Raw genomic sequence first — 25,079 nt, 5'->3', positions numbered from 1 at the left:
GTTATCCCCTTTCCTGGTTTCCACTCTGGGATCCCCCTCTCCTATACCCCTCCCCCTGCCTCTGTGAGAGTGTTCCGCCACCCACCCACTCCCTCCCATCTCCCTACCCTGGCATTCCCCTGCACTGGGGTATTGAGCATTCACAGGGCCAAGAACTGCTCCTCTCGTTGATAAGGCCGTTCTCGGCTACATATGTTTCTGGAGTCATGGGTCCCTCCATGTGTACTCTTTGATTGGTGATTTAGTCTCTGGGATCTTTGGTTGGTTGATATTGTTGTTCTTCCTCTGCGGTTGAAACCCCCTTCAGCTCCTTTGGTCCTTTTTCTAACTCCTACATTGGGGACCCCATTCTCAGTCTAATGGTTGGTTGAGGGTATCCAACTCTGTATTTCTCAGTCTCTGGCAGAGCCTCTCGGGAGACAGCTATATCAGGCACCTAACAGCATGTACTTCTTGGCATCTACATTATTGTCTGGGTTTGGTGACTGTATATGGGTTGGATGTCCGGGTGGGGCTGTCTCTGGATGGCCTTTGCTTCAGTCTCTGCTCCAAACTTTGTCTCTGCATTTCCTCCTGTGAATATATCCCCTCTTTAGTCTTCTAATTTCTTGAGCTTCATGTGGTCTGTGGATTGTATCTTGGGTAATCCGAGCTTTTGGGCTATTATCCACTTATCAGTGAGTGCAGACTATGGGTGTTCTTTTGTAATTAGGTTACCTCAGGATGATATTTTCTAGTTCCATCCATTTACCTAAGAATTTCATGAAGTCATTGTTTTAATAGCTGAGTAGTACTCCATTGTGTAAATGTATCACATTTTCTGTATCCATTCCTCTGCTGAAGGACATTTGTGTTCTTTCCAGCTTCTGGCTATTACAAACAAGGCTGCTATAAACATAGTGTAGCATGTGTCTCTGTTGTATGTTGGAGCATCTTTTGGGCATATGTCCAGGAGTAGTATAGCTGGGTCCTCAGGTAGTACTATATCCAATTTTCTGAGGTATTGCCAGACTGATTTCTAGAGTGGTTGTACCAGCTTGCAATCTCACCAACAATGAAGGAGTGTTCCTCTTTCTCTACATCCTCACCAGCATCTGCTGTCACCTGAGTTTTTTATCTTAGCCATTCTGACTGGTGTGAGGTAGAATCTCAGGGTTGTTTTGATTTGCATTTTCCTGATGGCTAAGGGTGTTGGACATTTCTTTAGGTGCTTCTCAGCCATTCGAAATTCTTCAGTTGAGAATTCTTTGTCTAGCTCTGTTTCTCATTTTTAATAGCATTATTTGATTTTCTGGATTCTAACTTCTTAAGTTGTTTGTATATATTAGATATTAACCATCTATTGGATGTATAATTGATAAAGAACTTTTCCCAATCTGTTGGTTGCTGTTTTGTCCTTTTGACAATGTCCTTAGACTTACAGAAGCTTTGCAATTTCATGAGATCCCATTTGTCCATTCTTGATCTTAGAGCAAAAGCCATTGGTGTTCTGTTCAGGAAATTTTCCCCTGTGCCTATGTGTTCGAGGCTCTTTCCCACTTTTTCTTTTACTAGTTTCAGTGTGTCTGTTTTTATGTGGAGGTCTTTGATCCACTTGGACTTTAACTTTGTACACAGTGATAAGAAAGAATCAATTTGCATTCTTCTGCATACTGACCTGCAGTTGACCCAGCACCATTTGTTGAAAAGGCTGTCTTTTTTCCACTGGATATTTTTTCAAAGATCAAGTGACCATAGGTGTGTGGGTTCATTTCTGGGTCTTCAATTCTATTCCATTGATCTACCTGCCTGTCTCTGTACCAATATCATGCATTTGGGGGTCGTGATTCCCCCAGAAGTGCTTTTATTGTTGAGAATACGTTTTGCTATCCTGTGTTTTTATTATTCCAGATGAATTTTGCAAATTGCTCTTTCCAACTCTTTGAAGAATTAAGTTAGAATTTTGATGGGGATTGCATTGAATCTGTAGATTGCTTTTGGCAAGATGGCCATTTACTATATTAATCCTGCCAATCCATGAGCATTGCAGATCTTTCCATCTTCTGAGATCTTGAATTTTTTTTTTCTTCAGAGACTTGAAGTTCTTGTCATTCAGATCTTTCACTTCCTTGGTTTGAGTCACACCAAGGTATTTTACATTGTTTGTGACTATTAGAAAGGGTGTCATTTCCCTAATTTCTTTCTCAGCCTTATTATCCTTTGAGTAGAGGAAAGCTATTGATTTGTTTAAATTAATTTATACCCAGTCACTTTGCTAAAGTTGTTTATCAAGTTTAGGAGTTCCCTGGTGGAATTTTTGGGGTCATTTATGTATACTATTATATCATCCACAAATATGATAGTTTGACTTCTTCCTTTCCAATTTGTATCCTTTGAACCTCTTTTTGTTGCCTAATTGCTCTGGCTAGGACCTCAAGTACTATACTGAATAGGTAGGAGGACAGTGGGCAGCCTTGTCTAGTTCTTGATTTTAGTGCGATTGCTTCAAGTTTCTCACAGTTTAGTTTGATGTTGGCTACCGGTTTGCTATATATTGCTTTTACTATGTTTAGGTATGGCCCTTGAATTCCTGATTTTTCCAAGACTTTTAACATGAAGGGGTGTTGAATTTTGTCAAATTCTTTCTCAGCATCTAATTAGATGGTCGTGTATTTTTTTTTTCCTTTGAGTTTATTTATGTAGTGGATTACGTTGATGGATTTCCATATATTGAACCATCCCTGCATCCCTGGGATTAAGCCTACTTGATCATGATAAACGATCATTTTGATGTGTTCTTGGATTTGGTTTTCGAGAATTTTGTTGAGTATTTTTGCACCCATGTTCATAAGGGAGATTGGTCTGAAGTTCTCTTTGTTAGGTCTTTGTGTGGTTTAGGTATAAGTGTGATTATGGCTTCATAGAGTGATTGGGTAATGTTCCTTCTGTTTCTATTTTATTGTAGTTAATGGAAACTGCACTCAGGCTCTCAAGTATGTGCAGCAAGAGTTTTATCTTCCCCTACCTCTTCAATGTTTAAGAGAAGTATAGGCAACCCCTGCCAACATTAAAAGACCATAGCTCAGCTTGGAGTCTGTCTGGAGAGTGTGGCTTTAAAAGCTGACCTGATTCTAGTGGGTGATGGTGCACACCTTAATCCCAGCACTCGGGAGGCAGAGACAGGCTCAGATCTCCCATGTTCAAGGCTAGCCTGATCTATAGGATGAGCTCCAAGACAACTAGAGATATAAAAAGAAATCCTGTCTCAAAAACAAAAAAACAAAACTGGCTTAGCTGCAGATACAGAGTGAGGTCTTGATTTCAAAACCTTCCCTGTCCATATTAAAGGCAGAATTTGAAGGTATGAACCTCGAGCTTCTAGTAAGCAGCCATGAGGTGAATTTTACTGAATTCAGGAATGTATCACAACCACAAGAAGAATATGGTGGAACAAAGGAAAGAGACAATGAGAATGTGTGGCCTAGAGAAAGGCATTTTCCTGAATCCCTTGTGGACACCTCTCTTAGGCCTGGTACCAATGTGGGAAGGTGAGAAAATAGAAAAAGCACCAGGAAAAGGATGTAGAAGGATGAGGGGCATTCCACACGGCAGAAGCTCCAAGACTGTGCCAAGGGTTCCCCAAGCCACTGAGCAGAGAAATGGCTGCAATGCAGAGTTTAATAAAAAACAAATAGTCATTCTACAAGCCCAATGGGATGAGAGGGGTCTGCGTCGGAACAAGAATGTGCACAGATGTGGGAGGACTCTGAGACATGAAAGACAGAGGGTCACAGAAGTAGCCACTGGTGTCTGCTGGGAGCCCTGGTGGAAGTGGACGAGTCTGAGCTTGTGGGGAAAGACAAGAAGCCACTTCTGACTGCCAGAGAGAGGGAATAAGTAGCTGGTCAGACAAGTGGGCTGGTCACCACAAGAATGCATCCTATTCAGCTGTCTCTCCTGAGCGCCTTCATTTTAGGATGCTCTGTCCCACCTCATGACTCTGCAGACTCATGTAACTGCCAGATGGGGGCGCTGTGCTCTTGAAGTCAGTCTCCAGAACAATCCACTAAATAGACCTCTATTCTTTGTGGATTACCCAGTCTGTGGGTAAATTTCATTACAGGAAAAGAAACCCGACTAAGACATGAGGGTGTGGGGGGAGAGGTTAGTAATCAAAACGCTTTAATGCAATAACTTTGTGAAAGTTTAGACTGTACATAACAATCCATCAGGCATACAAACATTAGAACTGATTTTTCCTTTTGCCTCAGGCTCCAATATGGTTCAGCTGAGCAAGGTTTAATCCTGTTGATTAAAACTTTTAATAGTTTGTTCATCATGGGGGTTTTTTTGTATTGTTTTTTTTTCTTTTTTTATATATTGCATTAAAATCTATTTGATTGCTAGGTTGTTGGTGAGGTTTGTGTATTTGTTTCAATGCCTTCTTAAATTTTGCCCTGAGGTAAACTATTGCATTAACCTATTCGGTCTCAGAGCTGAAGCATGGGTCTTGGGAGAGAGACCAGCCAATATTCAGCCTTGGATATACAGGCAGATAAAATAAGATCACAAGTGTTCTGTGCCTGGACCAGAACTGACTTACCAGCCATGGCATAAGCACAACGGCTGTCAACAATGCAACCCCTGTGTGAGGACTCTCTTGGCCACCAAGTGGAAGGACAAGATGATGAACATCCCAGCCAGTGACACTCAGGACATAGTCTAGAAGTATCTCATCTTCCTTGTCCTTCGTGTGGGAGGATGCCTAGATATAATTTCAGGATTTATTTCCCAGAGTCCCCCGGTGAGATTTTAATTAGCCACAGTGTAAGTATCTTGATAACACACCAGCATGCTAAGTCCCTTCCCCATCTTACTGCCATACCCTCCTATGGGTTTCTTAGGACACCACTCAGATCTCTGAATGTGCTTGAATCCCTACTCTCAGGATCTACTTCCAGAACAATCCAAACCAAGACATACATCTATCCTTTACTTTCCTGACCTTCTTCTCTGTGGAGGGGAAGGAGAAAAATAAAAGAGTATTCTGTCTCTTGCCAGGCACCCTAACTAACCTGACGTCATCTCTAAAACCTTTTTGGTGATCACTAACACATTATCGTGATTTCCAAGCAGGGTTTAACAATGAGAGGGGCAGAGGTGGAAGCTAGAAATACAACTGCTTCCTTAAGGCCATCGAACCTGTGGACGCTTACCCAAAAATGCTTCACTGTTGGGGCAGACAGTGTGGGCTCATGACAGGTGCAGCAAGTCTGCATGTCCCTACAGGAAAGGCTCTGGTACTCATGGGCATGCATGCCATTGTGCTGGTAACAAAATACGCTGACAAAAGCAACTCAAGGGAGAAAGGGTTTGACTCAAAGTTGCAGCTCCCAGTCCATCATGATGGGGAAATCATAGCAGCAGGAGCTTGAGGGGGGGGGCTGGTCACATTGTATCTGTAGTCAGGGAGCAGAGAGGAATGAAAGTATACATTCAGCTAGACTTCTCCTTGTTATACTTCCCAGAACCCAAACAGAGGGAATGGTTCCACCCACAGTGGTCAGGTCTCCTCACATCAATTAATATGATCCTTGCAGATGTTAATCCTTACAGATGTTCTCAGAAACTAACCTTTATCTAGATAACCACTGAGAAGTATGCCCAAAGGCTCATCTCGTACATGAGCCTTGATCTGGTCAAATTTGCAGTTAAAATGAACCAGTGCAGCCATAACATACAATGCCAGCTCGAGGCACCTGGAAAACAATCCAGCTCTGGAGAAATTGTTACCTTGTATCTAGGAACAGAAGAGCATTTTTCCAACAGGGAGGACCTCACTGTTACAGAGACATGCCGACAGCCAACAAGGTGCCAACTGTTGTCCTTGTTGATGTCATAGCCCCATGTGAAGTCATTGTGCCAGCCCAGAATGTGTGCGTAGGGCCCCAGAAGACTTCCTTCTTCCAGCGTTTATAGGTCGCGCCACTAACATCTCCAGAGGCACGGTTGAGTGATGTACAGCTGAGCTGATGAAGTTAGAGACAAAGTGGGAAGCAGTGAAGCCAAGCTGGTGAGTATCCCTTCTCCTAACTCCACATCCAGCAGGTAGATCTTTGCCAGTGGTGGTGTCTACAACTAGGAAGTGCCTTCACAGCATTCTTGCTTCCTGGGGACTGTCCGTGGTGCTGGCAAATGTTTGCACATTGGTTGCCTGACTACTCAGTGTCACATTCTAATCGTGGGTACCAGCAGGTCCTGTGAAGACTGAGTACATCTTCTAGGCTGGTGAAAAGTCGAAAGCCTTCTTAGCTGAGCCATCTGCGTTGGTGATTGCTGCCCCTGAAATCTTGGCGACTATAGTCACCCCTGTAACTTCACGGCTACCACTGATGCTCTGTAGCCCCAAATGACACTGAAGCCAGGGGAGTGTTGGAGGAGTCAGACCGGGACAGGGATCTGGTCTCTTTGATGGACCACTGGAAAGCGATCAACCCAGACTGCTTTATTTGAGAAACATGGAGACCTGCACACACAGGGGCATACCCTAACAGGAGAGATCTTGACCCCCAGCATTCTCCAGAGATGAATGCCTTCTGAGTGGTTGCCAAGAAGCACTGGGAGCCAGCCTGGATCTGGGATGGGCTCTACCGAAGGTCTGTAATCTCTGCACCTTTAGTGGAAAAGCAATTGGCAGACACCTGGCCTGACCATTAATTCTTTACAGCCAACCTGGAACCCTTAGGGCAATGCTGATCGCTTGCCGTTACTGTCAGCCTGGCCCTGAATTCAGAACAGGGAGCGTGACTGTCCCCTTACCCTCTTTATACACTTCTTCTCTTGGTGCCCTCCCCTATCTCTTCCCAGAGCGCCAGAGGGGCCTGAGAGAGCTGCTTGTGCAGATTGGAGGAGATAAGAAATGGCCTTCTGTGCAGAGAAGCTACGGTTTAAAGGTCATTGGGTTAAACAATCACAGAAGAAAGCGAATTGACTCACGCTTCTCTTCAGAAAGTATTTCTCAGCATGTGTGCTCTTTAACACGGGAAGTCTTATTATTAAGCCCGGAGGACAGATCGGGGACAGATCGAGGACACCAGGAGTGCATTTGGACTCCAGAACGATTCTTTTCCAATGTCACATGTTGCTATCTTCCGTCAGTAAATTGTTCCTATTACATCCCTGCTGTCACCTGAAGAAAATAAAGGAAGAGACATAGCCTTCCTCTGGACCCCACCCAAAGAGAGAAACAAAATCTTCCCCAGTCCATCCACCCTGGCTCACCCAACCGGGCAAGCTCTCACAGGATTTATTCATCACCTGCTGCTGTGTGACTTCTCTCGGGGAGGAGTGAGTCTAATCGCCCCCAGACAAAGCACCAATGGCCAATTAAAGAAACAACTCCACCCAAATCTAGCTTAGTTTACTTACAGAAGCATGGGTGAACGCTTGCTTGCAAGACCATGTCTGTGATTCAACAGCAGATCCATCACCAAGAAACCTACCCCAGGGTGGACAATAAGTCAAGGAAGTTGCATCTCCAGAGTTCCCTTGCCAAACTTGCAGACAGCTCCACCCAAAAGTGTCTTGTGCCCAGAAATTGTTTCCTACTCTTATAACCTTGGGGAAAGGCTTCAAAATGTTCTAGGAAGACAGGATGGTGCAGACAACACCAGACACAGCCTCTGCCTACTGTCCTGGTTAGCTTTATCTGTCAACTTGACACAGCCTAGAGTCATCTGATAATGGAGTCTCATTTAAGGATTTCCATGGGGGGTGGGGGATATGTATGTAGGTGCTGATAGTTAGTAGATTTAGAAGGGCCCAGCCCACTGTGGGAAGTACCATTCCCTAGGTAGATAGCCCTGGATTGTATGAGAAGCTAGCCAGGCATGAACCCGCAAGCCAGCTAGCAAGCAAATCCTCCACAGTGTCTGTTGTGCTTCCTTGACTGAGAACTGGGTTCCTTGATCAGAATAATGTTGTGGGAACCAGTGATACGGCTCAGCCTGGAGGAAAACTTTTAGCCAGGCCCAATGACCTGAGTTTCATCCCTGGAACCCACACAGTGGAAGGGAAGAACTGATTCCTGAGAGTTGTCCTCTGACCTCCAAACACACAGGGGACACACACATAAAGAAATAATGTCATATGGGAAGGCAAGCAAGCCTCCCTTGCACTCTTGTCTTGATTTTCCTTGATCATTCCTTGATAATGGAATGTGACCCATGAGGTGAAATTAACCCTTTCTTCATCTGAGTCACTTTAATGAGTGTTCTCGTTTCTCTCGTTCCTTCCTGCTCTTCCCTGGATGTGTGACCAACAAAGACTTTCTTCTTCAGCCTCTCCATCAACCTGCTATCTCTGAACCTGAACAACACTCCAGAGTCTACAACACACAAGCACCTGCTCCTGATCCTGCCGCCTGATCAGCTAAAACTCCAAGAGGAAGCTTCGGGACGACGGTCAGCTACTCTGGGGGCATCTTTATCCCTGTTTGGGTCATTGGACAACTCTTGGACCAAGTGAATAATTTGGAACCAGCCTTCATCTATGCTGGTTAGTGGCTCGGAGTAGTGGGCAGTATAGGTACTGTGGATACAGTTACACCCACATAGCGTAGGGGAGCTGAGGTCTGGGGGTCATGTCAGAGATGCCACCAAGGTGAAAAATGGACTTAAAATATTATCATAGGAGAAATAATTGGAGGACAGTGAATAAGAAAGAACATTTAAACAAGAATCAGAGTGCTGCCCCCAAACATCTGGAAGATTTAATTGTGGGAAACAGATGTGGTGATATTTTATTTGCACAGCTTTGGGCACACTAGAACCCGCAGAGGTCATAATTGGAGGCAGTGCTTTATTTGCATAGAGAATTATTTACAATTAAAGATGGGAAAATGAGCTTTCAAGTAGTGGCATGAAATCCTCGGGTACTATGAGATCTGACAACTAGATTTTTTTTAATTTCAGAACTTCAGAACTTCCTGACTCAGAGTTTCGTTGAAACCCACGTCATTTCTCTACCACTGCAGTCACACATGCCGCCACTTGGTGGCGACAAAGGCACGTGTTCAGAGCCAGTCTTAGTGTCTAGAAAAAGAAAAACAAAACAAATGAATGAGTCAGATAAACTGACATTAGGGAAGTGATCAGACACTATAAACAAAGCCTCAGTAAGATCTGGTCTCCAGAACAACCCACAGAGCTCCAACACAAGTAATCTGTGTTGGTTTGTTTTTTTGTTTTTTGTTTTTTGTTTTTTTTTTTTTTTTTTTTTTTTTTTGGTTTTGTTTGGTTTGTTTTTAACAGTTTTACTGTCTTCAATCTGCCCAAAACTCAGTCCAGGCTGGTCAGTCCAAGCTGGTCTCAAACTCCTGGGATGCTCCTGACTCAGCCTCCTGAGAGTTGGGATCATTGGCGCTAGCTACCACATCCAGACTGCAATTTCTTTTTGAGATTACATATTTTAAGTTTTTTATTAAAACACACGCACGATGCAAAATGCTCAGATCATAAGACTCCAAGTAACAGAAGTGACGTGTGTAATCAGCACTCAGCTCACTCAGCCAGGACCCCAGAAGCCCTGCAGGCCTCCTCTAGTCCCTTCCTCCACCAAGGCTAAGGGGCTTCCAGATCTCCACGTCCTGGGTTCTGAGCAAGCCCGGAATGGCATCCCACTCGCTGCCTCCGTACTCTTGCGAGAGCTGGGAACAGAGACCGAAGACATGGCTGGGGACAGAGCTGAGTTCCGCAAGGAAGAAGAAAACGGAGAAGAGTATACACAGCACAGGGCGGGGAACGGGGGGCTGCAGAGTGCATGCGTGGAAGAGGTTCCTCTGGTAACGCGGAGCAGAAAGTAGGACAGGAAGCAGGCCATAAGAAAGAATGTTCCAGAAACAGAGAGCCGTTCAATGAAAGGGGGCTATTGGGTGTATGTTTGACACATTCAAAAGAAAAACTGACAAAATAAGGTAGAAAAGGGAGACTGTGAGACAAGATACAGTGTGACTGTATATCTGTGTTGTGTGTAATATTAAAAAAATCAATCCACGCTATCGCCGACTAGGCACTGACTGGCGGACTTGATCTGTTCCAGGCCCAACACATAGGCCGAGATTGCATTTTTCCCCCTTTTGCCAAAGCCTGTCCCACCAAAGTTAGCTCTGCCTCACCAGAGCCCCCAAATCTCTCCTCTTGACAGCTAGCATCCGCCAAACCCTCTCAGTACTCCCTAGCTGGGGTGCACTCTCGAAAACCCACGTTCTGCTCAATTACCTTTCCCTGGAGCTCAGCTGAATCGCCAGGAAATGGGAAACACCAGACAACCTTTGTTTAGAACCAACAAACAATAAGATCGTTGGACACAGAACCTAGAATCCTAATCTGACCAAACTATTCTATGTTAAAAATCTTCCTGTGTCAGACCCACCCGGACTAACAGCCTCCAGCCTACATGGTGTCTGCCTTGCTCCCGCAGTCCAAAAAGAGGTTCCCTCCTCCTGCCTTCCCTCTTCCTCCCCTCGCCCAGTGACTGGCTCCTTGTGTTTATTATTTTAACCTATTCGGGGGGGGGGGGGAATTCCGATATATCTCTCCTTTTCTGTCCAATTAAAAAAGCGTTTCTCTCAAATGTAAATTGAGCATAACTATTACCATTTTGTAATTTATAAATTATAAGATACACCTAACACCCAGGCTATCATTTTTGTCAATTAAATAGAGCGCTCTGTTATTTATCCTAACTTTAAAATGCTTATAATTCCGTGTCTGCTATGTCCCGGTTTAGATTGTATACTGTCCGAAAACTACCCTCTCAAATATGTTCTCTTGATGCTAAACAGCTTGAATTGACTAAGAGACTACGGTTAAGTCTCCAATCCCATCAGAAATTCGAAAAGGACTAATGTTATCTGAAAATATGGGAAGCTTAACACAGATTCCAGAACTGAGACAAATTGTAAAAACAGCTGCCTACCTATACAGCCCCCTGTATCTCAACAAGTTGGAGCATCAAATGTGGGCATTGGCCCAAGATTATTTGACAGACCTTGTGAAGCAGGAATTATGAAGGACTGGCTTATTCTGTCTTGGCAGAACTAAGCTGTCAACCATCCTGTGTCTTGTGTCCTCTCATAGAGAGTACAGGTCTGTAGAAGAAATAGGCATTTTCTGTACAACCTCACTTGGAGGTAGAGTTGCTCAATTTCTTCTGTGGATTTCTGACAATTTTGAAAACATTATATATATATAATATATATATATATATATTATATATATATAGTAATCTGGACTGTTGTCCGTTACCTACTCTCAGCTGATAATTAAAATATCTTGGAAGCGCCCTTAAAATTAACTCAGAGGTGTGAATTTGCTATCTGGCCCTTAATTCATATGCTTAATCATCTAACACCAGTTTGCAACGGCAGCTAGAGAAGAACTGGGTCTGAGCTTTATTTTTTTTTCAAGATTTATTTATTTTATGTATGTAAATACACTGTAGCTGTCTTCAGACACACCACAAGAGGGCATCGGATCCCATTACAGATGGTTGTGAGCCACCATGTGGTTGCTGGGAATTGAACTCAGGACCTCTGGAAGAGCAGTCAGTGCTCTCAACCACTGAGCCATCTCTCCAGCCCATGAGCTTTATATTCTTAAATTTCTGCATCAATAGAAGAAATCTATACCAATGAAAATCTTAATTCTGTATCAAAATAAATTCTGTACCCAAGTAAGAAATTATAACTTCAACTTAGTAACAATTATAAAGTTTTTTTTTAAAGATTTACTTATTTATTATATATAAGTATATTGTAGCTGTTTTCCGACAGACCAGAAGAGGGCATCAGATCTCATTACAGATGGTTGTGAGCCACCAGGTGGTTGCTGGGACTTGAACTTAGGACCTCTAGAAAAGCAGTCAGTGCTCTTAACTGCTGAGCTACCTCTCCCGCCCATAAAGATTTTTACCAAATGAGATTATGGCTACACCATCAATTCTACCTATAGCGCCCCTGTTAAATTCTGATCACGTCTAAATTCCCCAAAAAGACAACCTAGAATAATCCCTTCCAGACTCCCAAGCCCAGGGAACTGGGACAACGGCTTCATAACTTCTTCCTGCTGAATATGGGTGTTGAGAAATCTTTGCAGGGTGGGGAAAGGGTAGGAAAAATGAGGGAGTTGGTTGGCCTTAAGACTTGTTATAGTCTCGGACGTTTGTCCTGACTGGATCCAGCTGAAAGTCCCTGAGATCAGGAGTTCAGGCAGGTCAGTTCAGCAGGTCTGACTGTGAATCCCGCCAAAGCTGTACATTCTACAATATACAAATCTCAAAACAAAATTTAAGTATCATCAAGATGTCTGTATGAATTCTATCAGTCTGTGTAGGGTGGACAGAAGAGTTAGGTTGAAACGTCTGCCCTTTGAGCGTGTGAAAGACAGCTGTCTTTCCTGTGAGCCAGTTTAAATAATACTAACCAATCATAAGTCCTCATTCGTGCCATGTGAAGGGTGGCACAAAGAATCTTTATCTTTTTTGTTTAATTCTCTTGAATCTAGTTCTTCAGGGGGTCTGCCTCTATCAAATCTGATCCATATAACTTTGGAAGCCTTTTCTAAAAACACAAAGACAAAACACATTTCCCAAATCAGATGTCCCTTAGCCAGTAACCAGGAAAACCTTTCGTTTGACCTCTCTCCCAGAGTATAATAAAACAACCACAAACTCAAAATCACACCCATTTTGATTAAAAAAAAATTTCAAAACAAATGGAGTAAACTAAAAACATATAGGAGCTGCCCAGCTACTGTTTCAGTAGTCAAGGGCCAAGTAATGTTCAGGCCCTGGAGCAGTTCCATGCCTCCCTCAGATGCATAAGAAACACACAAACACACACACACACACACACACACACACACACACACACACTCAGAGAGAGAGAGAGAGAGAGAGAGGCAGAGAGACACAGACACACACAGAAGACAGACAGACAGTGACAGAAAGACAGAGACAGAGACACATAGACACACAGAGAAGACAGAGACACACACAGACAAAGATACACACACACACATAACAAAAGAAATCTTTAAAGAAATAATAATAAAGTGGGACTCTGTGGTTCTCACACCTTTATTCCCAGCAACTGAGAAGCGGAAGCAGGTGGATCTCTGTGAGTCTAAAGTTAGCCTGGTCTTCACAGCAAGTCCTAGGCCAGCCAGGACTACATATTGAGATCCTGGCCCCAAATTAATTAATTAAATAATGTTCTTATGTTTTTCAGACCAATCTTTGTAGCAACTCATCAACACAATAACTACTGATACTTTTACAACTTGAGAGAAGCTGTATTCATCAGGGTTCTCCAGAGTCTCAGAACTTGTGGAATGTATATATTAAGGGGATTTATTGGAATGACTTAGTCTGTAGTCCGACTAACCCAACAATGAGCAGCTGTGAGTGGGAAGTCCCAGAGTCTAGTAGTTGCTCAGTCCCACAAGGCTGGGTGTTTCATCTGGTCTTCTGTGTAAGCTGGAATCCTGAAGAAGTGGGTTCCAACTGATGTGTTGGCAAGCAAGCACAAGCAGGCAGAGAAGAAGAAAGCCTTCCTTCTCCCATTGTCCTTATATCGGCTTCCACCAGAAAGAATGGCCCAGGTGTAGTGTACCATCACACCTGGATTTGGAACTTGCTCTGTCCCGGGCTGACCTTGAACTCAGAGATCTGCTTGCCTCGGTCTCCTGAGATTAAAGGGGTGTACTACCTTGCCTGGGTCTAAGCTTTTCATGGCCACCATGCCTCAAAATCTAGATCAAAAATGAGTGCCTATGTCAAGATCAGAAGCCTGAGTCTCCCAGCCTCAAGATCTGGATCACAGGTGTGTCCTTCATTCCTGACTGTAGTTCATTCCAGATGTAGTCAAGCTGTCAGCCAGGAATAGCCATCACAGGAGCCATGACCCTACTATGTAAGGGAATGGACGTGGCTGCATTTGTGAATAAATAAAAAATAAAGCTTTATTTATAAAATAAATAGAGGGCCAGTTGGGCTAAGGCCCTAGTTTGCAGGGTCATATGCACAACTGAATCTTCCGTGCTGAAAATAGTTCATACAATACCCATTTGGTAAATGAATAAAGTGTGTTCTCTTTAATAGAGAGTAGTCCAGACCTGGAACAAGTATCAGTGGACTCCTTACTTGTCACATAGATTTTTTTTAGGTATGGGGTTGCTGAGTGAAAGGTTAATGAATTTAGTTCCTTGAAATCCTTCCCATTTCTACTTTTTCTAGCACTCATTCGTGATTGTCCTGCTGTTTTTCTACCTACCTTTACTTATTTATTTGTTTGTTTATCTATTATGTATGCAGTGTTCTGCCTGCATGCATGCCTCCAGGCCAAAAGAGGTAGACAGTTATGAGCCACCATGTGGTTACTGGGAATTGAACTCAGGACCCTTGGAACCTCTGAGCCATCTCTCCAGACCCCATTTTTCTGCCTTCTTAACTTCTTAACAATTCCCTATGGGTTTTTTTTTCCCCTGAATTCGACTCAATTTCAGAGTTCCCATAGTAAGCAGAATGTTCCCTCCCTTAAAGAGCCCCACATCCTAATCTCTAGAACCTGGGAATGTCACCCTCTTTAGCAAAAGGGATTTTGCAGAGGCCTTTTGGTTTAGGCATCCTGAAGAAGGGAGCTTGATTTATGCAGATGAGCCCAAGGTCATCACCAGGGCCCACATAGAAGCAGGAAGAGAACTGGCTCAGGGAAGGGCATGTGGCGATGGAAGCTGGGACCAGAGGAGTCCAAGTGACACACGTAACAGATCCCACCAAATTCTAATGGCTTTGAAAATGACAGAAGCAACAAGCCTGAGAACGCAAATAACCTCTACACACTAGGGAAGGAAAAAGGATTAGATTCTCACCCTGGGGCCTCCAGAAGACAATGTCTTTTGCTTTTGCAAAGTACCAAGTTAGGTGAGCAACAAGACTTCCCACAATGCTGCTGATCCAACTAGGTACTTTGGAAGACAAATGATCTTGTGTTTCTTTCATTTATACATGTGTTCGTGTGTGTGTGTGTGTGTGTGTGTGTGTGTGTGTGTGTGTAGAACATGAAAGTAGAAAGGAAACTATGTGAAGGAAGCAAAGATAGGTAAAGGGAAGCAAAATGTGATAATAGAATAGGAGGACGACAAATACTGGCTTTGCTTTCTCGTGGAGAATCAAGATGTGCGTGTGTTTGCTGTTACAAATACTTTTAAAATGTTCTCCCACATTTAGCTACTTATTTATTGAAGGCATAACATGCACAAGGAGGTCAGAGGACAACTTGCAAAAATTGTGTAGGTCTCTAGATTCAAACTCGGGTCCTCAGGCTTGGCAGCAAGTCCCTTTACAACTCCCACCACACTCACCACTCACAGATTTTAACGTTTCTAGATATTGACTATTTGATAAAAAGGAAACTGTTATGTGTTGAATTAATTCTGTGTTCCATGAATAATTTTTAAAGCTGTCCAATTTTTAAAATATATTTATTATATATTTTTATATTTCTAATTTAAGGAAGTTAGTTCTCTCCCTTCCAGATAATACTATTAACTCATCTCCGGGGTCGCTAATATCAACATTGCGGGTCTGCCCCAGATAACAGTCGCCTCTTCCCATCTTAGCTGAAAAGCTTGGAGCTGCCCAGATTCCAGGCCGAAAACAAACTCCTAAAGAGCATGTACTAACTCAGTTTCAGTCTTTCTCCCAGCTTCCAACACACCATGCTCTGCTTTCGGTTTCCTTACCTCTCTAGCCAAACCTTCCCCTTAATTTCTGAGTACTCCCAAGGCATACACTCCTTGATAGTCAATTTACTTTACTCTTGGACGGGGGAGGGGCTGTGTTTTGTTTTTCTAACTCTGCAGTGTTAGATGTCACCTCTATCAACTCCTATGTGTATGTTTCTGCTTCATAAGTAGTTTGCCTTCGAAGCCAACCAGGTTAAGGACAGTATGGGTAGGAAAGGGGCTCGGGGATTTTGGAGGACTACTAGGTCTGATTCCAAACTCCGAGGACCCGCCTGTTGGTGCATAGGGCCCAGCCATGCTCCCTTTGTGAACGGCCGCGGCGTGCGCAGGATTCGGAGCTGTCAGAGGTCGGAGCAGAGTGAGGGATAGTACGGAGATCCGCCACAGCACTCCCCGGCGGGTCACTAAACCTCGGGGGCAGATCCCGGGCCGCTGAGAAACTAGGGAACTGTCCGACACCCCAGAGCGTGTGCCAGTCGAAACCAGCGCGAGCTACCCGCTGAAAGGAAAGTGCAACCTCTTTTTCTTAGTAGACCAATCAGAGACCAAGATGGCTTAGACCGACTGGCGGGACAACCAATGAGAAATAGGATTCGTTCTCCTCGTGCCAGGGAACAAGAACAGTTTATCAATAGGCACTAGTCAAAGGTCCGGGTCTCGGCTGCGCACGGAGATGGGTGCAGAGCGCCAGGGAACAGCACGGAAGTGAGATCGGCTCGCACCCAGCCCCGCACGCGCCGCAGCAGCCCCAGCCCCTCTGGAGTGAACCGCGGCGCGGGAGAGGACGTGCTGCGCGTCGACGTCACGCGCCGCGCCCCGCCCCCGGCCGCTTATAGCGTAGGCCAGCGCGCGCGCGCGCACCATTGTGTGGCTGACTCGGCCGCAGCTGCGGTGTGAGGCGCGTGTTCGGGCCTTCGCCGTCCCCGCACCCGCACCGCAGCCCTGCCCCGCGGCCTGCCGCACCTCAGCTAGCCTCCGGGAGCTCACCCGCCACGGCCATGCCGCGCGTCTACATAGGACGCCTGAGCTACAATGTCCGCGAGAAGGACATCCAGCGCTTTTTCAGCGGCTACGGCCGACTCCTCGAAATCGACCTCAAAAATGGGTGAGTCGGGTCTGGGAGGCCGCGCCCCGCGGCGGAGAAAGCCCCCGAGGACGGAATCGGCCAAGGCCGCGACGCCGCGTGGCAGGGCCTCTAAAATGGCGGCGGCGCCTCGAGCACGCGCGGGGGAGGTCGCGGGAGCGCGCGGCGCCAGCTAACGACACGCCCGCCGGTGCGCGGCTCGCGCTCCGCCCCTCCTCAGGTACGGTTTCGTGGAGTTCGAGGACTCCCGTGATGCGGACGACGCCGTTTACGAGCTGAACAGCAAGGAGCTGTGCGGCGAACGCGTGATCGTAGAGCACGCCCGGGGCCCGCGCCGCGACCGCGATGGCTACAGCTACGGAAGCCGCAGTGAGTCCTACCCCCGCGCGCTCCGCGTCCTGGGTACCTGGGGGGGGGGCGGGGCGGGTGCAGTCACCCGGGTGGGCAGGGTGGGACCTCCCCCGCCCGGGCAGGCGCGGAGGCCGGGGGTTGTTGGCCCTGGGTGTTCCTGGGCCCCTCTACCTCCACGCATGCCCGGGTAGCCGCGGGACACCGGAGCGCGGGGAATGGGTCGGGTGGCCAGTTGACTAAGTTTGGAAGGAGTGGCTTCAGTTGGCACTGATGTGGGTTCTAACATTATTGAAAGCGAGGGTTGGCTGTATTTGTAGCGTTTCCCCTTGCTTATATGTCAGTGCTTTTAGCTAGATTTGAGGAAGTTTCAAGGAAAGCAGGGGTGGAGGTGGGGCAGGGGGGCGGGGAAAGGGGAGGGGCTTGAAGCCTAAGTATTAGGTGATGGGAGACTTGGGGGCAGAGAAAATGCCATTTTAAACTAAGTAATGTGGCATAGTACCACAAAGTAAATCTAAAAAGCTTTATGCTGAAATTGAAATAATTGGGGCATGTTACTGGGAGGGGGTTGGGGGGATTTTGGTTATGTGAAATGTTTAATGTTGAAATTGTTGCATGTTGAATTCAAACTTTTTAACAAGTCCTTGATGTTTCAATTTGAAAGTGACCAATGGGGCTGAGGCTGTGTCCACTGAGGCTAAGATGACTGCCTTTCCTGATTGGCCTTGGCTTTTCCATACATTGTGTGACCCTTGCCCTATGACCCTTTGGCTGACCTTACCGGAAGCCATGACGACAGCAGCCTTTTGCCATTAGACGCAGGGTGATGGTGAGGATTCCAAGGGTTAGACAAAACTGGTTAATCTGAACTAGGTGACTGTTACCTTGCGTGTTTTGTGGCCAAACCACCACCAAAAACCTCACACTGTGATGTAAGTACTTAGTGTAACTAGTAAACATTTTTGTAAAATGTAGAAATGCATGTAATCAGTTAAGTTTTATATTTTACAATGTTCTGTAAAATAAAACTTAGCGAGGTAAATTGAATAAAGGAGCAGTCACTCTCTAACAGATTGTAGGAGAGGTTCAGTTGGATTTAGTCTATTTGACTTGCCCTTAATTTAATTTGTGGCAAATCACAAATGTATCGAGGGTTTAGCAGTATAATAGCAAAGTCCTACTCCAGTAATAAACGTTGCTATGTTTGTACTAACTTTCAAAAACGTGCATCCCTATCATCGCAATGCATCTGATTACTCCCTCCGTGTGATAAAGGTGGTGGAGGTGGATACAGCAGTCGGAGAACTTCTGGCAGAGACAAATATGGACCACCTGTTCGTACAGAATACAGGCTTATTGTAGAAAATCTGTCTAGTCGTTGCAGTTGGCAAGACTTAAAGGTATGTACAGTTAATTTCCTTAAGAGTTAATGCTACATGCTTTTGCTTCAGATTTCTGGGGCTTATCAGTCTTTGCTGTTTTAGGATTTCATGCGGCAAGCAGGAGAGGTGACTTATGCAGATGCTCACAAAGAACGAACAAATGAGGGTGTAATTGAATTTAGATCCTACTCTGACATGAAGCGTGCTTTGGATAAACTGGATGGCACAGAAATAAATGGCAGAAATATTAGGCTTATTGAAGATAAGCCACGAACAAGCCATAGGCGCTCTTACTCTGGAAGTAGATCCAGGTAACAGACTAGGTGGGGAGTCTTGTAATTTTCAGTTGTTGCCTAATTGTATTTACAGTGTTTCTTGGTTGTAGTAAGCAGATAGTCCAGCCATAGCTGAGGAGTTAAAACTGATTATGGAAAGATTAAAATGTCATTGTCTCTTGTGTTTAGATCACGGTCTAGAAGAAGATCTCGGAGTAGGAGTCGCAGAAGCAGCCGCAGTAGATCTCGAAGTGTCTCAAAAAGTCGCTCCCGGTAAAAAATGTAGTATTAGGTCTCTCAATTTTAGCACTTGGTGGAGTACAGGTGTTTTCTGACAAGATGCTGAAAGAAATCTGGTTTTTTTGTTTGTGTTTTTGTACAGATCTAGGTCTCGGAGCAAAGGTCGATCCCGATCCCGCTCAAAGGGCAGGAAATCCAGATCAAAGAGTAAATCTAAGCCTAAGTCTGATCGGGGTTCCCATTCACACTCGAGAAGCAGATCTAAGGATAAGTATGGGAAGTCACGAAGTAGGTCACGTTCCCGGTCCCCCAAAGAAAATGGAAAAGGAGATATAAAGTCAAAATCCAGATCCCGAAGCCAGTCTCGATCCCATTCGCCTCTGCCTGCTCCACCCTCAAAGGCTCGGTCCATGTCCCCTCCGCCAAAAAGAGCTTCAAGGTCCCGTTCTAGATCTCGTTCAAGGTCCAGATCAAGTTCCAGAGATTAACCCTGAACTCTACGTTCTTTGCACACTATAACGGAACACTTTCCTACTCGCTTAGGCAGTTATTCTTCCGAGTTTGTACTCGGCCTCTTCTTCAAGAGGATTTCCTGAAAAGGGAACACAGGAATTTGATTTGTGGCCAAATTTAATAAGAAAAAGATGAGGTTCTAAAATGGTGGTATGAAGCCCTCTCCCTTCTTTGTAGAATTAAGATAATTTTGATTTTGTAGCCTTTGAGCTAAAATAACTTTTGTAAAGATTAAGCTCATTTAGATTTTTTTTTAAAGTATTGCAGCAGGATCTGCTGCAGGGTTCTGTTTTGTTTTGCTTATTTTTAAATTAATTGTTCAAGCTTTGGATATTGCAGGCTTTAGAGGGAGAACCCAAATTTTCAATTATGTTGGCTTTTTATAAAGCTTGAGTTATGTAAGATTTAAATAAAAGTTTGCTACCAAGATGATTGCCTTATTGAATAGGTCACTACTAAGGCCCATTAAGTGTTGATATCTGCCATTCGTGAAGACAGTGTAAATTCTACATAAGTGTAAAACAAGGCAAGCCTCAGACCAGCAATAAATTATTCAGTTTGGCTAACCTTACTTTGTGCTGTTAATCAAATCTACCAAAGTCTTTTGTCTACCCCTTTAATAAGTTAAAAGTAAAAGGGACTTTGTAGTTAGTGCCACGAGATAAATAAAAGAAACTAAAGGATTACAATTTGAACTCTTCAAGAAGTAGGTCCTAGTACTTGGGATCTTGTTATCCTGTGCTCTGGAAGTGGTCAGCATAGTGTTAATGTATGGTTTGGTGGTCTTTAATGTTTTGAAAAACAGAAGTAGCCTTTCTTTAATTAGAAATTTAGTTATTCAAAGTTGAAAAGCATATACACTGCATTTTCTGCTGGTTATATTTGACAGGTGCTTAGCAAACTATTGGTAAGATTTGCTGGTTAAAATTCCAACCAATCCCCTTTGTATTAGTGGGGCATTTGTGGTTAGTTTGAAAAAGTGACATGAATAAACTAAGATGCTTCATACTTTTAAGCATTATGAATGTTGTGGAAACCCAAGTTAAAATAAATAGTGCAAATGTGTAGGAATAGCTAGATTTGCAGTTTCCATACATCTAAAAGCCCAGTTAGTTGAGACTGCAATCAATTACCTTACAGCCTTCCCATCATTCAGACATTTGTAAAGTCATGTCATCCTAAATGCTTAACCTCATTCTTTAGTAAAGATGTACATGGATTGGGTGAGGGTTAACACCTCCCTCCGGTTATATAATCTAGCAAAAGTTTGTAGGGTTAAATAATCAGGACATGCAATAAAACCAGGCTGAGTGGAAAAATAGAGATTCAAGGGCCTCAGTAGGTGTCAGTAACTGGGAATATGTGGAAATGTTTTCAAGACATTTATCCTGTTAACAAAATTTTAAAGGCTTTTAGGAATATAGTGTCAAATACAGCTGCTGCTTTACCCATCTTTTCTTTGATGCTTTGTTTAGATGTTTATAAAAATGGGTTTATTTTTCCAGTGTAAATTTCAGAATTTAAAGAAAATTGTGTCTGGTTATAGTTTACTATTTTACCTACTTAAAAACTAATGTGATGGCTCTTTAAGAATTGGGTTTGACCAAAGTTCTCTTTGTTTTCAGGGAAAACTATATAAAAGCTTTCTGAGCCACAGCCTTTTAAAGGGGAAAGGCTGATAGTAAGATTTGACTTTCTGACTGCATGCAACTTGAGCTGGGCTTGCCTTCTGTTAGTGTGCTAGTACATGACAGAAGCATTAGACTATTTTTAGCTGCCCTAGTGAGTATGTAATGAATAGGTGAATGCCAATACCCATACAATTTTTCTAGTGGGGACAAAGGCCATTTTATTAAATATAGGCTTTCGTGCCTATAGACCCTAGTTATTAAATGCACTAAACAAACAATTGCATTTAAGGCATTGACCTTAGCAGAATTGACTTAGTGATTTAATTCCTTACTGATGAGTGGATTCAGTTCCCTACCAACTAATGTGCAGAATCTAAGAATCCTTCACACATTGGTTGGTGCCCTGGGTGGAATATCAACAACACCAACTGATAAAAGAGCACAAGAGAAGTGGGGAACATCTTGAGTCCTGTTGGACATGATAGTGTTTCTTGATATGTATGCCACAGTGCCTTGATGGCCAGTTTGAGTCCTACCTACTTCAGCCTTTATGTTCCCACTCCTCCTGTGTTAACATTGCTTTCATCTTGGATATTCTTTTTTTTCCCCTACTTTGTTAACCTACTTTATGCTTTATCTCAATAAAATGCTTACCAAGGGAAAGACTTGTTCTACATTTATTGTGTTGTCCCTTGGCAACAAGTAGTTGCCAAGTGGTTTCTTGAAGTGAAGTTATCATTGGCTACCATTAATGCGTTCTCTTGTTTTAGCTCTAGAAAGCAGGGTTTGGGGACTTAAAGCAGATGGCTTGTCTTGGTTCTAGGGATTTGCTTTATTTTCATGTGTTTACTCATGTCCATTTTTTATCAGTAGTTAACTTTTCTAACACAGTTAATCTTAGGAAGCTTTAAATACCTTGTAAGTCCTTAACCTAATGTCCTTAATCCTGGACATAGGGCACTCTTAAGCTTTGCAAGTTTATCCGTTCATACCATTGTATTCCCATTGCTTAACCTTGTTCTCAGCAGCTTTGCCTGTGGTTGATCTGATTGCAGATACATGGCAGTGGAACCAAGTGTAGATTTTCATTTTGTGTTTATAGGAGTAATATAGGGGCTAATTATAGTCTTAGTCTTATCGTGGAAGCTAAGGCAGGATTGCTCTGAATTTGAGGCCAGCCAATGGTAATTAGCAAAAAAAAAAAAAAACTTTGTCAGAGGAAGGGGGGACTTCTTGGAGTAATTTATTGAGTCTAATTACTGTAGTAGCCACTAATTACAGTATCTTTCGATTTATATCTTATGCTGGTATTTGTATAGACATATGTATAATCTCAATAATTGTAGCTAAGAATGGATGCCTTTGGATTTGATCTTTAGGTAGTATTACTGATAGTACACCTGACTTGTTCCATCTTTCTTAAAATAGGCACTGTATATTCAGGGTCTACCTCCAACTCGGCAATCCTACATATCACCTCAGACTGAGTACTAGGATTATAGGCATTAGCTACCACACCACATCTGTCTTGTTTTAACAGTTTGTTCATACCATGAGTAATACGTAACTTGATAAGAGTTCTGTCTTAGATGACAAGTAATCTGTTCGATAAATATTCTGTTAAATGAATACATTTCTCGAAATTGAAAGTTTTAGTAAAGCGATTGACACTAGTTTGACCAGAAAAGAATTTTAGTTGCAAAATAAAAGGAAATATAGCAAAATCCAGCTTTGATAAGCAGGGCATAGTTACTAATACTTTGGAGGCACTTCTTGACAACGTGTCTGCAGAAGGGAATTTTTAGGGTTTTAATTTTTGAGAGAAGGCGAAAAGAATAGTAAGGTGGAAGCTCCAGTGGTCTAGAAGGAAATAGACCCCCTCACTCAGGGCCAGAATGGGATCTGGAGAGTTGTTTCTGTAAGCATGAGGAGGTGGGTATATTCCTGACTACTCAGTGCACTTGCCTCAGTCATTAAATAGTAACTGCTTCAGAGCTGAGCCTTAGTGATCCTAGCCAGTTAAAAGTAGACAAAGCAGAGATTTTGTTCATTTGTGAATGGCCTCCTTGCATTAAATATATGTTGTGTTCATGCTTTGAGAGAGTTGCTCTGACCTAGGTAGCCTACAGTTCACAAAAGTATTCCTTCAGCCTTCTGAGATCTGAAATTACAGATATGTGCCATAACATTTGAGTATTGCTGTTACTTTTATACTAATTTAAAACGAGAATACTGGGATGAACCACTGTCCACTTAAGCATCTAGCTTTAACAGTATATACCTGTGCATTTCCAATTTTGAAGGTAACCCATATTGGTCCAAAATAAATCAGTATTAGGTAGTTTCACAGTTCTGGTTTTGCTAGTTGGAATCTGTGTTTTGCATTTGCTGTAAATGGGTAGATTTTAGACAGTTTTTTCACCTAAACCATCACCTGGGAAATTGATAGAAACCTCAGGTCCAAACCCTGAAAACGCTAATTCAGAAATACTAAGCAGAATTCAGTTTTAACATGGCCCTAAAAAGTTGTCAAGAGGTTCTGGTGAGATTTTGAGAAGGGCATTGGTTTATCAGGTCTGAAGAGATGAACTGGGCAATGACTAGATTCCTTCTGGCCAGAAAAGGAAGTCCCTTCTACTTTTGACCTTTACAAGAACAGTGAAGTAAAGGACCTCATTCTGTTGCTTCATTTTCCTCTGCCTCTGAAGCCAATGCTCAGCAAATCAGAGCACTTGATTTCTAAAGTAGATGAAGAACAAAAGTAATTTTAGCTTTAAATTTCTATTTTAATACAAGTTATTTGTAGTATTTTGGTAGTTAATGAGTACACTCAGTTTTATGTTACAGAAAGGTTACCAAAATAAGCTTGAGACCTAACGTGTACTTAGTAATGGGTTAATACCCAGTGCTGCAGACCACACCACTGCCATCACAGAGACCATTGCCAAGTGTTTCGTTCATTTCAGTTTCCGTTGGCCCTGCCCTCAAGCTCGGTGGTGGTATGTTTCAGTACAGTTGAGTCACTCTCAGGCCAGGAGTGTTAGCAGCTGGAATGTTGTCAAAGCACATACAAAGCCCTAGGTTCAATGCCTGCCACCATAAAAACTTTTCAAGAAAATGGAACCACACCCAAGTTTTCAGGAAACTGCTGTGTGACCATTGGCAATATGGCTGGTATGTATGTGAATGTCAGACTGCTTTCAGAAGTCCTGCCATATGTGTTTTGGGAATTTGAGCTCAAGTGACCAGAATTAGCAAGTTTCTTAAGCCACTGAGACATCTGGTCTTGGTTGTATTCTGATGAGTTGTAGTGCCCTCAGCAGTGCATACTTCTTCCACTCCCAGTTTACCGTTTAGTGACTGACTCTTTAAGGCATGAAGAACAAGCTCACTATAGTTGAATGTTGGAACCCTTAAAGCTTAAGTGGTTTCAATGCTCAGCTCAGGAAGTTGGAGCTAACCAGTTGCATCAATGAGTATAAAAGAAAAATCTCAAAAGCTCCTAAACTAAGTCTTTATGTAATTGTTGTCCCTTTTGGACTATTTAGCCGGCTCAGTGACAAGTCACATGTTCATGCTTATTGATAGCCTGAGCAACAAAACAAGGTGGATACAGGAAGAAGGAAAGTCAGTTCACCCTTCCCCTCAGTGGACTAATACACAGTAACAAGCAAGGGGAACTTCAGCAGTGGGGCTTGAGTTGCAGGGCTGGATTCCATTGTTTCTTTGTCCTATATTTGGATCTTGATTCTGCTCAGCTGAATTACCTGTCTAGAGCATCTGGAACCTTGTACATTTTTAAAGGGCCTGATCATAGTGAG

The 25,079-nt window shown here is 43.5% G+C and overlaps 1 protein-coding gene across 1 annotated transcript; it reads left to right on the top strand.

Moving 5' to 3' along the window:
• Positions 1 to 16,661: 16,661 nt before the first annotated feature.
• SRSF6 (serine and arginine rich splicing factor 6) lies at positions 16,662 to 21,912 on the top strand. The gene is made up of 6 exons (XM_080924715.1): positions 16,662 to 16,890; positions 17,090 to 17,238; positions 18,493 to 18,617; positions 18,702 to 18,910; positions 19,064 to 19,147; positions 19,257 to 21,912. The coding sequence occupies exons 1-6, from the start codon at positions 16,784 to 16,786 to the stop codon at positions 19,600 to 19,602; spliced, it is 1,020 nt and encodes a 339-aa protein (XP_080780841.1). The 5' UTR covers positions 16,662 to 16,783; the 3' UTR covers positions 19,603 to 21,912.
• The last annotated feature ends 3,167 nt before the right edge of the window (positions 21,913 to 25,079 follow it).

Source organism: Micromys minutus (assembly GCF_963924665.1).
Source record: "Micromys minutus genome assembly, chromosome: 11".
Classification (NCBI taxonomy): domain Eukaryota; kingdom Metazoa; phylum Chordata; class Mammalia; order Rodentia; family Muridae; genus Micromys; species Micromys minutus.
The sequence above is the reverse complement of the archived record's forward strand: the minus strand, read 5'-3'. Positions and strand labels throughout refer to the sequence as shown.

What these genes read in the sequence shown, in the direction of transcription:
- SRSF6 (XM_080924715.1), top strand. Translation starts at nt 16,784, where the DNA reads ATGCCGCGCGTCTACATAGGACGCCTGAGCTACAATGTCCGCGAGAAG. An exon ending in GAAATCGACCTCAAAAATGG is followed by an intron (nt 16,891 to 17,089) that starts GTGAGTCGGGTC and finishes GCCCCTCCTCAG; the next exon opens with GTACGGTTTCGTGGAGTTCG. An exon ending in GCAGTTGGCAAGACTTAAAG is followed by an intron (nt 18,618 to 18,701) that starts GTATGTACAGTT and finishes TTGCTGTTTTAG; the next exon opens with GATTTCATGCGGCAAGCAGG.